The sequence below is a fragment of the Cotesia glomerata genome, linkage group LG1 (assembly GCF_020080835.1).
Source record: "Cotesia glomerata isolate CgM1 linkage group LG1, MPM_Cglom_v2.3, whole genome shotgun sequence".
Taxonomy (NCBI): Eukaryota; Metazoa; Arthropoda; class Insecta; order Hymenoptera; family Braconidae; genus Cotesia; species Cotesia glomerata.
In genome coordinates, this window is record NC_058158.1 from 11,163,753 (window position 1) to 11,178,175 (window position 14,423).

At 30.2% G+C, this 14,423-nt stretch overlaps 1 protein-coding gene across 1 annotated transcript in view; it reads left to right on the forward strand.

The window, feature by feature from the left end:
* The window catches only part of LOC123273753, a 35,447-nt gene that overhangs the window by 14,745 nt on the left and 6,279 nt on the right, over window positions 1-14,423 (forward strand). The window contains exons 9-12 of the mRNA XM_044741233.1: window positions 8,521-8,777; window positions 9,908-10,155; window positions 11,075-11,227; window positions 11,403-11,548. Coding sequence (XP_044597168.1) covers window positions 8,521-8,777; window positions 9,908-10,155; window positions 11,075-11,227; window positions 11,403-11,548 — 804 coding nt within the window. The remainder of the gene's footprint in view (window positions 1-8,520; window positions 8,778-9,907; window positions 10,156-11,074; window positions 11,228-11,402; window positions 11,549-14,423) is intronic.

The window sequence follows — 14,423 nt, forward strand, 5'->3', positions numbered from 1 at the left end:
GTTATCATTTTTTATTTTATAGAAAATGTTTTGAATAATAATTAACAAGAAAACTTGTTAATCTAATTAAATATTTTTTTTAATTCTATCAAAAGTAAAAAAGTATTATTTAAATAGGCCTTATTACCCGCTGCTACCTTATTGGACGTAAAATTTTATTTAAAAAATTTTTGGATTATACCCCCAACAAACTTTTTAATAAAAATTCTCTAATAATCATTCCATACTTGCAATATCCCCCAAAAATTAACTTTTCAAATATTAACATAAAATGGTCATACTAAATTTTTGTTAAACTGTAATTTTTCATAATAACAGTCTAATTCACGACCAAAATTTACAACCACAACTTCCACTATCATTTACAACTTCCAGACAATCCCACAAAATTATATCCTTGGACTAGAAGCTTAATTACACAATCTAAAAAGCCAATAAAATAAATCTATCGCAAAACTCGAGCTATAATATTCAAACTCGAAACTACTCTCGGAATGCAATATTTAATATTTAATATTTACTACTCTATTTGCTAATTTTTTGAGCATTCCCTCAATTCTCAATACAGCGTTAAAAGCACTTCTGAACGAGCATGCGCGAAGACTCTGGGGGAGTTTATCGAGCGTACAATTCTTTTTGTGATAAATTGCACGTCGTTAGCTTACCGAAGGCCAAAGTCCCCGCATCATATCATCAGAGATCGAGTTTAGTATTATCATCGCTATTATAATTCATAAATTTCCATATAAATCACAATTATGATTATGATCGACAATCCGTTCCGCGTTTTATTACATATATGCACATAAACCCCTTGGATTCTCCACAAATCGATTGATATCTGAAATTACATATTCTCGTGGGAATCAGGAATAGATCCAGCAAATTTAAATGCAAGCTTAATTAATTACTTAGCATACCGGGTGTGTTACAGTGAGCTGATAGCCCAAGAGGCTACATAATAACAATTATTATTATTATTATTAGTATGTTGTATGTACACATCCGTACATATGTACACTTATACATTTATGCTGCAAAGTGTGGACACAAGAGCAGTAGATTAACCGGGATTATTACCGAGTATCGAGGAGCAAGTTAACTCCGTTTGTTTCCCAACAGGCAATTGGCTGTCGCCATTTGACATGCTTGGCACCAGTTGGCACTCGTTGACCCGGCGTACGCTGGCGTTGTCATGACTCCGAGTCATCGGCTTATGAGCTTGTTAAAAGGGGACCTGGCCCCTTGGCCTCACACTCATTTACTCTTCAGCTCCTCTTCTCTTTTCTCCTCTTCTCTTCTCTTCTTTAGATCATCTCATATCGCGGTATATAATAAGACTACTGCGTTTGGTATTTGCCAACAGAAAAGCGTTAAAACTTCCTTGTAAATAAAAAGGTTTTGTCAATTCGTAATCAGAGCTAATTTCTTTTTAGGTATTATCGATTAAATTTGAGAACTAAAAGACTTTTGGAGTTATTTAATAATTTGAAGATAATTGTAATCGATGCACATGCGTATGGATGTGCAATAAATCTTATATGAACTAAATAAAATATTGTTTATGCTGAAAATAAATTTTTGAAATGTTAAAAATTTATTTTATTAGCTGTCTTGTTTCAAAATACAGAAATTGACAATTCTGAGATTTTTCACAATTTTCCTTATCGGAAAAAATTTTGTGCTTTAAATTGATTAAATTTATTTAGACAGAGAAAGTATATATTGATAAATAAATTGAAAGAAAAGATAAAAAGTTGATGAAATTAAATGAAACGCTCGAAAAAAATCGAACTAATTTTTCAGTTACGGTCTTTTAAATGGGATAACCGATTGATGATACTGATTATTGAATATCAAATTAAACAGCCTGACTAGTTAGCCATTTATGTTTTATTTCGGATTTCATGATGCCAATACTGAAATTAAATGTAAAGAAATAGAAACACTTTATGTTAGTTAGTTCTCAAATTTTGGCCAATCATATTCTTTTAGTCGATCATATTTATAAAAATATTATATATCGGTTACAAAAATTGAAAGAAATTTCAAAATTTTCGGATGATTTTCAATAGAATAGAGAAGAAGAGATTTGAAACTTTTTTGATGAAAACATAATAAAAAAATCAAAAATTGCCATTTTTTATTTATTTAAATTTTAATTGTTTTTCTTTTACTTAAAATAGACAAAAAAAATACTATAATTTTATGAACACATTTTTTTTAATGGTTTTAGTCGACATAAAATTTTCGCTGCCACTAAAAGCTTGGAAACTAACCGAAAAAATTATTTTTACAAATTTTTATTATTATCGTGAATCCGCCGTAGATAAAATAATTAAAAAAAAATAAGTATTTTTTAACTATTAATTTTTTTTATTTATTATATAAAAAAATTGAAAAAAATACATGTCCACAAAATTAAAAAATTATCAATCAAAAATTGTACGTTTTATTCAATAGCACAAAATTCTGAATATTTCCAGTAATCATTCAATTAATTTGGTTCAATAGATCCAAACAAAAGTGGAATATAAAAAAATTTTTCAAATTTCTCGCGATAATAAGATAACGAACTCGGATATAATAAAAATATGATTTAAAATTATTAAATAATGATTGTAATCTAATAACGCAATCCACACAATTTCTTCTGGAGAAAAAAATAATGAAAGTTTTCTCATTTTACTGTGATAAAGTATATTAAATAAAAAAAATAAATTCCGCGACTTTTTCTTCTTGTGAACATCGAGATGATAGTATGCTGGGGCGGCTCCAGGCGATTGCGCACGCACGTAATCGTCCTGCGTCTCTACCCTGGTTCTTCTCCATATTAACTTGGCTGTCCCGCCAACTGCAGAACCAACACGTCTACGTCAAAGACTCGCTGGGTGCTGGATGCTGTATGCTGTATGCTGGTATGGTACTTCTGTACTCACACGGCATGTAATAATCGAGCTGGTAGTCGCGTCTTTATCTGGTGCAAGTTGGGGTAGATGGTAGATTCAATTGATTCGGGCCACGGAGCCAAAGGCGTTGTCGTGACCCTCGTTGCGGGCATCCACGCGAGATAAATTCTCCGTCCATTTAACAATCTCCAATGTCTGTTTTCCGTCACCTTTCGCGTGCTCCCTGATCTGTATTCTACTATTTTCATCAATACAAGCTTATTGTTCGATAATATGGAATCTAAACAAGCTTACTTTAATTAAGAAAATTGCAAGGAAGACAAAAGACTTTTTGGAGCAAGAAAAAGTTTTTTTTGGCTTTAGAAAAATTTATTTTATTCAAGATCAATTTTTTCTTTTTAAATAATTCTTATGAATTGAGAAAATTCATTCTGGAGCCAAGAATTTTTTTTTTATTTAGACACACTGAGAAAAAAAAATTCTTTTGAAAATAATCAATAATGATGTAATAAGAAATTTATTTGTTTAAAATTTTCAACAATTTTATTTCTTCGTAGATGAAATCAACATTTTTTTCACATTAACTTTGTAGTTAAAGAAATGTTTTTTTGATTTGGAAAAAAAAAAAAATTTTAGGTAGACAACTTGTGAATTTACATCCAAAATTTTTTTTTTTTCCAAATCACAAAAATATTTCTTCAACAAGAAAGTTAAGAAATAAAATTATTGAAAATTTTAAATGAATTAATTTTTTATTACATCATTGTTAATTTTTTTCAAAAGAATTTTTTTTTCCGCAGTATAGATATAAATAAGCCGATCTAAGTATTTGAAATAAAATGGAATATTATCTAACGAGGAATTAAAAATTTACGATAAAAATGGGAATCAGTGTGACGGTGGTATGCTGAGATTGTCCAATTCCGATTTAACGGGACGTCGAGGAGAACTTTGTTGAGAGCGAGAGGGTGAATTCACCGTGAGCAGTTGCTATGGCAACTTGATATTGCCAGTGGTATGGAAAGAGAAGAAACAAGAAAAAGAAGAATAAGTACAGAGAGATAAGGAGAGAGAAAGAAGATGAGGATGAGGTAGAAAGAGCTTTCTCATTCTATAGACACAAGACAAAGTCGAGTGGAGCTTTTATATTCTCGAGTAGGATATCGAAGCACGAGTCGAGCGGAAATTCAACGTCAAAGAAAATAAATTTCCCGATCTTGTGCATCAAAGCTCCTTGACTCAATTACCCGTCATACTGGACGGATATCTAAAAAAGAAGAAGAAAGAAAACGAGAGCAAGAATAAGTGGAGTAAGGATTCGATTATCGATATTCTCAAAGACTTCACTTACTGTCTGCATTTGGAACCCCTTTCGGTGAGACTCTGTAATCAGCTAAAGAAAAATAACTTTGTGAATTATTTTTTTTATCTTTTATTATTTCTTCTTATTCTTGTTTTAGTTGAGCCGGTCCAAGTTCGGAGTAACTCCTGGACGGAAATTAAACTCCTCAGAAACAAAACTTTGGTAATGAAAGCGCTGTCGAGTGTTTACTCGGCGTATTTGCTGAGAGTCAACCGTGCTACGAATCCGATGGGATAATGTCGGAACCAGGAGTGAGGAAGAAAAAGAAGATAAAGACTGCTATATAAAACATTCCCTGTTTAACTTTGTGGCTATGTATAAATGAAAGGGAAAAATAGAAGAGAAGAAAGATAAAGAAGAAAAAGGAATAGTTTTTTCATCCCACCGGTCCTCGGGCGATTAATCCGTCACGGAAAATAATCATCTTGAATTTCCGACATTGAGGGATAATAAAAGGCAAAATAGTCGGACAAACGCGTGGAACAAATTACTGAATTCACCATGTTCTCCGTTGTCAGCTTTCTGACTTCTCTGACTTCTCTATACCACTATATCTCAGGATTCCCGTCGACAAGTCACCCAGAGGGCGCTCATAAAACCGAACGTTATTCTTCCGCAACTGGGCCGTTCCTGTGACCGGAAACCGGTGACTGTTATATCCCTTCCTTGGTTCAAGGCTTGACTCATGTTTTTACGGCACATTTATATTCTTTTTTTATTCATCCCTTAGTTTTATTTTTATTTCTACTTTTTTCTTTTAATATTCTTCGTTTTTCTAGGCCATTATTTAAATTATAATATACGTTTAACAATGTAATTAATTAAGAAGATAATTACTCTGATATTTAATGATAAAACGAAAAATTTTTTTTTCACTTTGACATTATAAAATATAAAAGTTGTGCGTCAGTTAGTTTCAAATTTTTTAATGAATCTTTTAAATTAATAACAAAAATTTTTTCACTTTTTAAATACCCGTCGAGAATTTTCTCAATAATTAAATCATTAAAAATATAAATATGATTTTTTATTGCTTCTTTACGACGCAATCACAGTCAGGGAATTTCGAAGAAAAAAAAAATATTTATTTTTTTTATCACAATAGAGCACACCCGGCCACTCGGGACAAATTACCCATCGATCGGATAATTGCATCCTCTCTTTTTTCCAAGCGATGAGCTGAACACGAACGAAAAGCACCCCCGGGAAATGGTGAAGCGACCTCGCGTAGAGCAGTGTATATATACATATATGTATATTCCCCGATGGGGGTTCGTTATGTAGGATCCACTGGTGCAAGCTATACTTTTGCGCGGTCGATGCAGCCACATCGTCGGTATAATTGAATATACACAACCCTTGTGTTATATGGATAGGTAGATATAGACATAAATATAGTTATAGATATAGGTATGTTGAGTAGTTTAGTGGACGTTACTCTGGCCCTCGGGTTTTACTTTCACAGGCTTTTTCATGTTCACTGCTTTGTGTCCCGCAGTGGTGGCAGCGGAGGTGCTTTTTCAGTGACACTGTGGAATTAATGAGTGCGCATGTTTTTGCGGGCATAAAAAGCCGCGCTCTGCTGCATTTCATTTCATTATATTTCATGCTAAATTTATTCTCTTTCGTTTTTTTGCTCAATGCTGTCTGGTCATAAGAACAACTGAAACGACGACTCAATTATCACCCTCCAGATATTAATCACTTGTACAATTATCCAAGATCGTTAAAGAAATAAAACCTGAGGTTGTATAAAAAAAGATAATAGAAAATTTATAGGTCGATTTAGATAATAACTCATTTTTAAATCGATGACTCGTTTTTATTTGAGAGTTTTTTATGTAACTTTTATAATTGTAATAGGATTTATTGATTATAAATAAACGTGACAGAAAAAATTAGCTTGAATTTTGAAGAAAATCTTCATTTAAAAAACTAAATTTTACTTGATGAAACTCTTCAAATATTGAAGATGCAAAAAAATTAATTTTATATAAATTTTATTCTCTATAGAAAATCTTTATAAATTTCATTTTAACTTTTATGTTTCAAATAGAATCAAAATTTTTACTGACAAAAAATAAATTTTTGAGTTTAAAATTTTTTTGAAGTCTTTAAATATTTTATTTCATGTCAGAATTAAACAATTAACGTTTCAAAGCGATTCGATCATATTTCAAGAATTATTGGTCGAACGGAGATTAAAAAAAACAGGATTGTAGCTTTTTTTAAACTCTACTTTTTACTTGTTGACACTAAAACCATCAAAACAATAGATTCTGAAAAAAAAATTTTTTTAATTTGCATTTTTTTATCTTTAATAATTTATGAACCATTTGAGAGCGGCCTTTAGTTCTCTATAGAGAAAATTATCTAGTTTCTCTATAAAAGGTAAAATGTAAAAAAGGTTTATTTGAACTAAAAAAATTAATGAGAAAGATAAAAATAGTTTTGACTCAGGTAAAATATTTCTTGAAGCAAGAAAATTTTTTTCTCTACTAAAGAATTTTTTTTTTCTGCACAAGGTATTGATGCTTAAAATAAAAAACTCAATAAACTTTTGTTTTCAATTGACTTACAGATGAAAAATATAATAAAAAACAAAAAACACTCAGATAAACTTGCGATAATGTTGATTGAATATTAATAATAGCTGAATAAATTTCTTACTCGACTTAAATATTGACAATTTAGTACTCTGTGTAAATATAAGCCAACATCAGCCCCGGTATTGTTGGGGATTAATCCCTGTGAGAGTATCTCAGTTGGCGTAAATTCAGTAAAGTTATTTATCCTCCGGCAGCATTCACATCCTGGTTTTTTATTTATTTATTTAGCAGTTGAGTCAAAAATAAAACAAGTAGAATAAGAGAAAAAAATGAGTGAGCATCTTTCTCGAATCCGCGTGTTGGGAGACAGCGCAGCAAGTGCGGAAGCTTATAAAATAAAAAATAGAAGAGAAAAAAATAGTGAGGGTGTGAGTGTAAAAACAGAGTTAGGAGTAATCCAACGGTGGTGAAAACGAGGGGGTGTCAGCGAGATGGTCCAAGAGACTAGAGACCAGTTTTCGCCTTCTATATTTCTTTCTCCGTCTATTTCTCCGGTGGTCGTGACAAGGGGTTGCCATAGTTACCGACTGTAAGCCGCTTAGAACTCACCCCACGGATCCACGGCCCCTCTAGCAAATCGGCAAATGCAGTCACTCCTTCGGGCGAGAGGGAGTCAACCTCCCTTTCCCTTTCTCACTACAGCTAACAACCTCTCGTCTTTTGCGGCTAACCCACTCTTTGCTTTATTTTTCTTTCCACCAATCTTTTCACTTTTTCAAGCCCGTCATTCTCGCCTTGAGTGACGGAAATCATTTTTCTGCAAACTCGATACCGACAACTAAATAATACGCTTATTTTTATCGTTATAGGATTATTACTCCTTTTTTTTTTTTTTTTTAAATAATTTACACAGCAAGAGGAGAAAATAAATGGGATAGAGAAGAATATTCTTCGGAAAACTTGAATATAAGATTTTTTTACTTCGATACGAAGTTGATAAAATTACTTGAAAATTAATAAAATGTTTGAAAAGTATGATGACTATTTTGTTTGACGGTTGAATGATTGTTTCATAGTTCACAAAATGATTTTTTTTTCTCAAGTTCATTAAAATGTAAGATTTGTTGATTTTTCCAAAAAAAATTTTTTTGAAAAATTATATAATTTACAGTTTTCAATTTTTACTTCAAAATTGTTAATTTTTTTAAAATAAATTTTTGTTTTTTTTTTCACGTAAATTACGGAAGAACTAACAAAAAATTAACTTGATGAAATAAAAAAAACTTTAAACCGAGAATGATATTTAGGAGAATTAAATCTTGAAAAAAAAATTATGTGATCGTAAAACTAAACATTTACCCAAATTGGCATTTCAAATATTTAAAAAATTTATTATTTTTTCTAAATATGTAAGAAATTATATTTTTACATAAAATTTTTCACTTGAAAATTTAAATTTTATAAATGAATTTTTGTTTCAAGCAAATTAATTGTAATTAAAAAAAATTTTTTCAACAATTTTTTTTTTTATTTTTAAAAATGTACGTACAAAATTGATAAAAGTATTTAATAAATAGTATTAAGAATAAAAATGACTATCTTGATAAAAAAAAATAGGCAATTTTTTATCACTACCTGTAGAATAAACATCTGTATAATTAATAATGTTCTCATGAATAAAAATTGAATCTACTTACAGGTCTTCAACCGGCGAGTACAAAAGCGCAGTCGAGTACAATTGGGAAATCCCACCGACCAAGTTCCGGCGTATTACCTCAAGGTCACACCCCAGGACCGGGACCAGGTCCAGGTGGCCAGCAGAACAGCAGGAGTTTCGCTGCTGCTTTGAGAAATCTTGCCAAGCAGGCAGGACCGGCTCCTCAAGACGAGGAACCGCGGGCCAGTCCGAAGAACCGAGCGCCGCCGCCTCTTGTTCGAGGACCCTCGCCGGCGAAGGTTAGTTTTCAAGTTACAATTCAAGTCGCACGATCTTTTGAGCTAAGACCTTTGATCTGTCAACGACCGGGGAATAATAAACTCCTCGTCCCATTTCTCGATTCCGGTTTTCGTTCCGGTAACGCCTTTTAACTTCCGCCGCAAACAAAGTTGTTCTCTTTATTTTGCAAATTCTCAGCTTCCAAATCTGGTTTTTGCGGTTCAAAGGTCCTCAAGAGTGGTACTGCCAAAAAAAAATTGTTTTATAGAACGTTTACTCAACCGTTTTCGATATTTATTGCTGTTTCGTCAACTGGAAGCACCCTAATTATTCATATATGAAAAAATATTGTCATTATTCTTAATTTTTTAAAGGTAAATGTTAAATGTATGGCCAACTCACAATTCAAATTATAACTTTAGAAGCTTTAATATTTTGTTATAATATTTTGGCATGGATTGGCTCTCTTATAAAGAAAAAAAATTCTTTACAATTCACCAATAGAAAGAAAGAAAAATATAGTAAACTCACAAAAATTAAAGGAGCAAAAACAATTTTCAAATTTTTCGGTGATTTTTGACGAGCTGTATTTATTTATTTATTTATTTAAATAAACAAACCCAACAGCTTAAACTATTAACAGGGTCAATAGTTACAATAGTCAGTATATAAAAAATTTATAATGTTTAACAAGATGACATAAATAGTACGGTAATTTAATATTTAAATTGCTAAATGAATAGACTATTGATGTGTTAGCAATTGCAACTCAAGAAAATAATAGTAATTATTAGTAAAAATAAAAAAAAAAATAATTATAATAATTGCACATAATTAACGCCATTTAGTTGACAAATGATCGTAGAAACTTGAATACAATAATTGGAGCTAGAAAATGCTTTTTCTAAAGTCTCTACGATCATTTTCACTGAGATCTAGCTTATCAAAAATCACCGAAAAATTTAGAAATGTTATTTGCTCCCTTAATTTTTGTAAAAATGTATTAAAAAAAAAAACTAAGCTGTTACAAAAGCTTACATTAGTCTAACTCAAACTTAATTTAATTAGATTATAAGTTAATTGAATTTTATAAATATTTGGATAAATATTGACTACAGAAAATAATTCTAAATATAATCTATAATTTCAGGAACGGTCGACACACGAACGGCGACCCGAGGAAATACCCTCAATGTACACAAATGCACGACCAGCCGAGAACAGTAAGCACAGTGTTACTGCAGCAGCTTCCGAATTACTAGCTCGTTCCGGTTTCCAACCCTATCGGCCTGAGCATCATCCGACACAACAACCGCCGGCATTTACTCTCGATCCTGCGGCTTATAGCCCTTATCATCATAGTCTATACCCACCACCTCATCTACAACACGCTTATAGGTAAATTTACACCCTGAAAAAACTAAAATTCGAGTTTTAAAATTGAAACTTTTTAAAAGGAATTTACGCACTTAAAACGGCTCAAGAAATCTACTTTTTTATTATTTCGAGTCTCCTATGCAAATATGTTAGTTTATCATGTTTTAAGAAGCTCTCTTTAAAGATCGGCTCAGTGGAAAATTTTTTGAGGTTCGCTCAAGATTTTAAAAAATTTCAAATTTTTTGATTCAGGAAAGTTAGAGAAAAATTGAAGGTAACTTTTAGATTGTATCTAATTGTTATTGGAAATTAAAAATTAAAAAAAAAGTTGAGAAAGTGAAGGTGATAAAATAAATCAATTTGTTATTAAATGCCGGACAAATATTTTTCAATTAAAATTTAGTAATAAAAATTTTAATGGTTCCTTCGATTTATTACTAGATAATTTCTTGTATTAACGAAATTTTTTTGGATTTTTGAATTTCAATGATTGAAGCTTAAAATATTGTGGCATTTACACCTTTTCTTTTAAATTACCTCTTAAAAATCGTTTACAGTAGCTGGAAAAGTTAGTATTTAAAAGAAACAAAATTTTATTAATAAAGTTATGCCACTATAATATCCATATTTATATCAATTAATTCAAAAGCCTCTTTAAAAAAAAAAAAAAAAAAAAAAAAAGTTTCCAAATTTAATTTTTTTCGACTTTTCAAGTGCGTACGACCCCTCATATATTCATAGAAATAATTTTTTTTCGAATACAAAAAAAAAAGTCTAGAAACTGTTCCCCTAACTTTTCTTCGTAGTCTATTTATGTGTTTCCACAGAACTGCGCTGTCAATATTAATACTTTAGTTTTATTCTATTTATAGAATAAAAAGAAACAAAAAAAAAAAAGTACAAACTCTTGATATTATTTATTAAAACGTTAAAATTACAGGTTAGAGGAACAATTGTACTTGGAGCGAGTGGGCATGCTAAGGCCACCTTTGTTTCCCGCGCTGCCGTCTTACCCTCTCTATGGACTGCGATATAGTCCCGATATGTTACCACCGGCCTCACTCGGTCTTATGTCTCCGGTAATGCATGAAAGGTAAGAAAGAAAAACCCTGGGGGAGGTTTATATTTTTATTTCGAGCGAATTATTACAGTCGAGTACAATATAAGTGTCTTTAACTTATTTTTATCGATCGCGAGACAAAATTAAACTATATAAAGTCTGGTCTGGTCTTGTCTATTTGGATCGCTCACTAGTATGATTTGTTTAGGTTGAAATTAGAAGAGGAGCATAGGCTTAGACAGGCTCGAGAGCAGGCTGCGCTAAGGGATGAGGAAGAAAGGAGAAGAGCAGCGCGTAATTCAGCTTCCACGGCACCTGTTCCGTCACCCGCTGCGACTTCTGCGGATACTGCAGGTGAGCGAGTCGCTCCACCCCCCACTGCCTTCCATTGAAACAAAATAAAATTTAAAAAAAACCGTCGTGTATTATATATCGAAGGTTTACCAGATTTTCCACTACACGTAGAAACTGTTTTATTTTCGATGTAAACTTAATTATTATACATTAATAATAATTATAATAATAATAGTAACAATAATAATAATAGAAGTAATAATAATAGTACTAATAATAATAATAATATTAACTATGATGATAAGGATATTATTAAATATGATTATAATAACGATAACGATAGAAATAACAATAACTTTTTATTTCAACAAAACTATCTCAATTACCTGATGTCTTCGCGTCTGGTAAACCTTGCACGTTACCAATTTATTAAGTGATAGTTTTACACGGCGAATTTTATATTTAAATACATCGTCATAGTGTGGTTTGATGATAATAAAAAAGAGTGAAAAGAAACAAAAAAAAATATTTAAAAAACAAAACAATTAAAAATTATTAAAAAAATTATAAGCAAGGAGAATTAAACAGGTAGACTAATATCGTGATTGCTGTGCGATTTAGATAATTTACCCCTTTTATTTTTGTCCATTGTTATATTTTTAGTATTTTTTTTTTTATTTTCTATAATTTTTATTTCATTTAATTTTAACAGCGTTGAATGACAAAACTTTGCTCTGTCATAAGTTAAACATTCAGCGAGTGATCTTAAAAAATCGTTTGTTCAATTAGTTTTATTAAAATTTTTATAGTTTTAATCATTTTTTTGTTTATCTTTTTCATTGTCATTTTTTCGGGAATTGATATTTTTTTCTTGTTTTTGTTTTTGGTTTTTTTTTTTTTTTTTTTTTTTTTTTCACCCTCAGAACCGATGCCAAGCGATCGTTTTCTCATGGCGAAGTTTTGTTCCCTATTATTGATCAGACTGAATCCATTAAAATAAATACAATAAAATTGTACCCAGTGATAAATTCATTTTATGAAAAATTTAAAATGGTTTTGCCGCGAGAAAAGTGATGATTGTTTAAAAAAAAAAAAAAAAAAAAAAAAAAAAAATATTTAGAACAAATAAATATTAAAATGTACTTGACTGTGAAAAAAATTGGGAAAAAAATCTAAAAAAAAATAAAATAACATACTACGCTTCTACTTTAAATGTAGCGATAATGAAAGTTATAGTCATAGTTAATCGTTTCTTATAAAGCTAGATTTAATTTTTTTTAGATAAGTACATTAAATAAAAGAAAAAAACAAAATTAACAAATATTATCGACGACGTTCACCCAATCGTCGTTTATTATTTTATTATTTTATTGGTTAATTTTTTACCACAATGTCTAAAAATAATAAAATAGACTAGAAAGATAAATAATCTTTGTCGAAAAGCTGACACGCGAGATAAATTTATATACTTTAAAAAAAAGTTGAGTTAAAAAAAATTAAGGAAAAAAAAAGGTACAATATAAAAGACAATTGTCTATGAAAATCGTGAAAGTGGATCCCGAGAAGAAAAACGTCCCTTGGTAGTTATCTATAAAACCGTCTTGTGTAATTCTTATTTATTTTTATTGTGTTTTAAATCCCGTGCCACTAGTTGTTATAGAATCGTTAACGTTAAAAAAACGAACATTATTTTAGAGGCACGTGATAGTAAAAAATTCATTGAAATTCTGTTTAGAGACTGGATACAAAACTCGAAGGCTGACTTAATAATAAACTCCATCAGATAATAATAACTAAACTGTAATTCATTGAGGTAGAAAGCTGAAAGCTAAACAACGCTTGTCAACGTTCCATCCGAAATTTTTGGACTCAAAGTTACTGAATCGAGACCAGCGAATATCCGTTTGATAAAAAATTTCTGCAGCCCGACGCTACAATACCTGTGGATAATAATTATAAAACAATCGCCGGCTAATGAATTTCACTATTGATGATAATAACACAAATAATAATATTAATGATAATAAAAATATTAATAATAATAATAATAATAATAACAATGATGAAGTTTTTAATTAAAAAAAAAAAAATAAATAAGAAAAACAATACGTAAATATTTTATAATTACATTAGGTTTCTACGGCGCGACTTAAACACGAGAGTGCACGATACCTAGTCGTTGTTCTCTACTTTATAATTTTTTACATCATCTAAGTTTTATTAAATTTGTATATACTTTTAAATTAGTAGTTAAATAGCATGAATTTATTATTTTAAATAATAATTATTATTAGTAGATTAAATCGATGTATTTGTTGGCTTGTTTATAATATTATTGTTCATAATGATAAGTATAAAACTGCTAGGTCTCGGCACTCTTGCGTTAGTTCCCGCAACTGTTTTAGAAACTCGTAATAGTTAATCGCTGAACTTGGAAGTCATTTATTCTCAGTCGCAAATAAAAATAATAATAATAATATTAATGACGATATCAATTATTATTATTATTGTCATTATTACAATTATAAAATAAATAATAACTGTTCCTAATACACTGACTGAATAAATAAATCCACTAATGTAAATAACTGTCACACATAACATTCATTTGTCAAAATTATGCCATTTTTATATAATTTATTATGTAAACATGTATATTTGGACTATAATTGAAAATAAATATTGCAAATAAAAAAATATTAAAAAAAAAAAGAGATCAAAATTCTAAGTGATTTGGAATTATTGACCCTCAAGTCGTTTTCTGAAACAGTTTTGGGGAAGATTCGATCGTTTATTGTACTATACTACAAGATGACAGTGATTGACGACAATGACAATCATTGTCACTTTTTTTACAATTATTATATTACTAGATTACTAGATTATTATATTGGATATCAGTGCCATTAAATAACCTCCTAGTAGCATTCCAAAT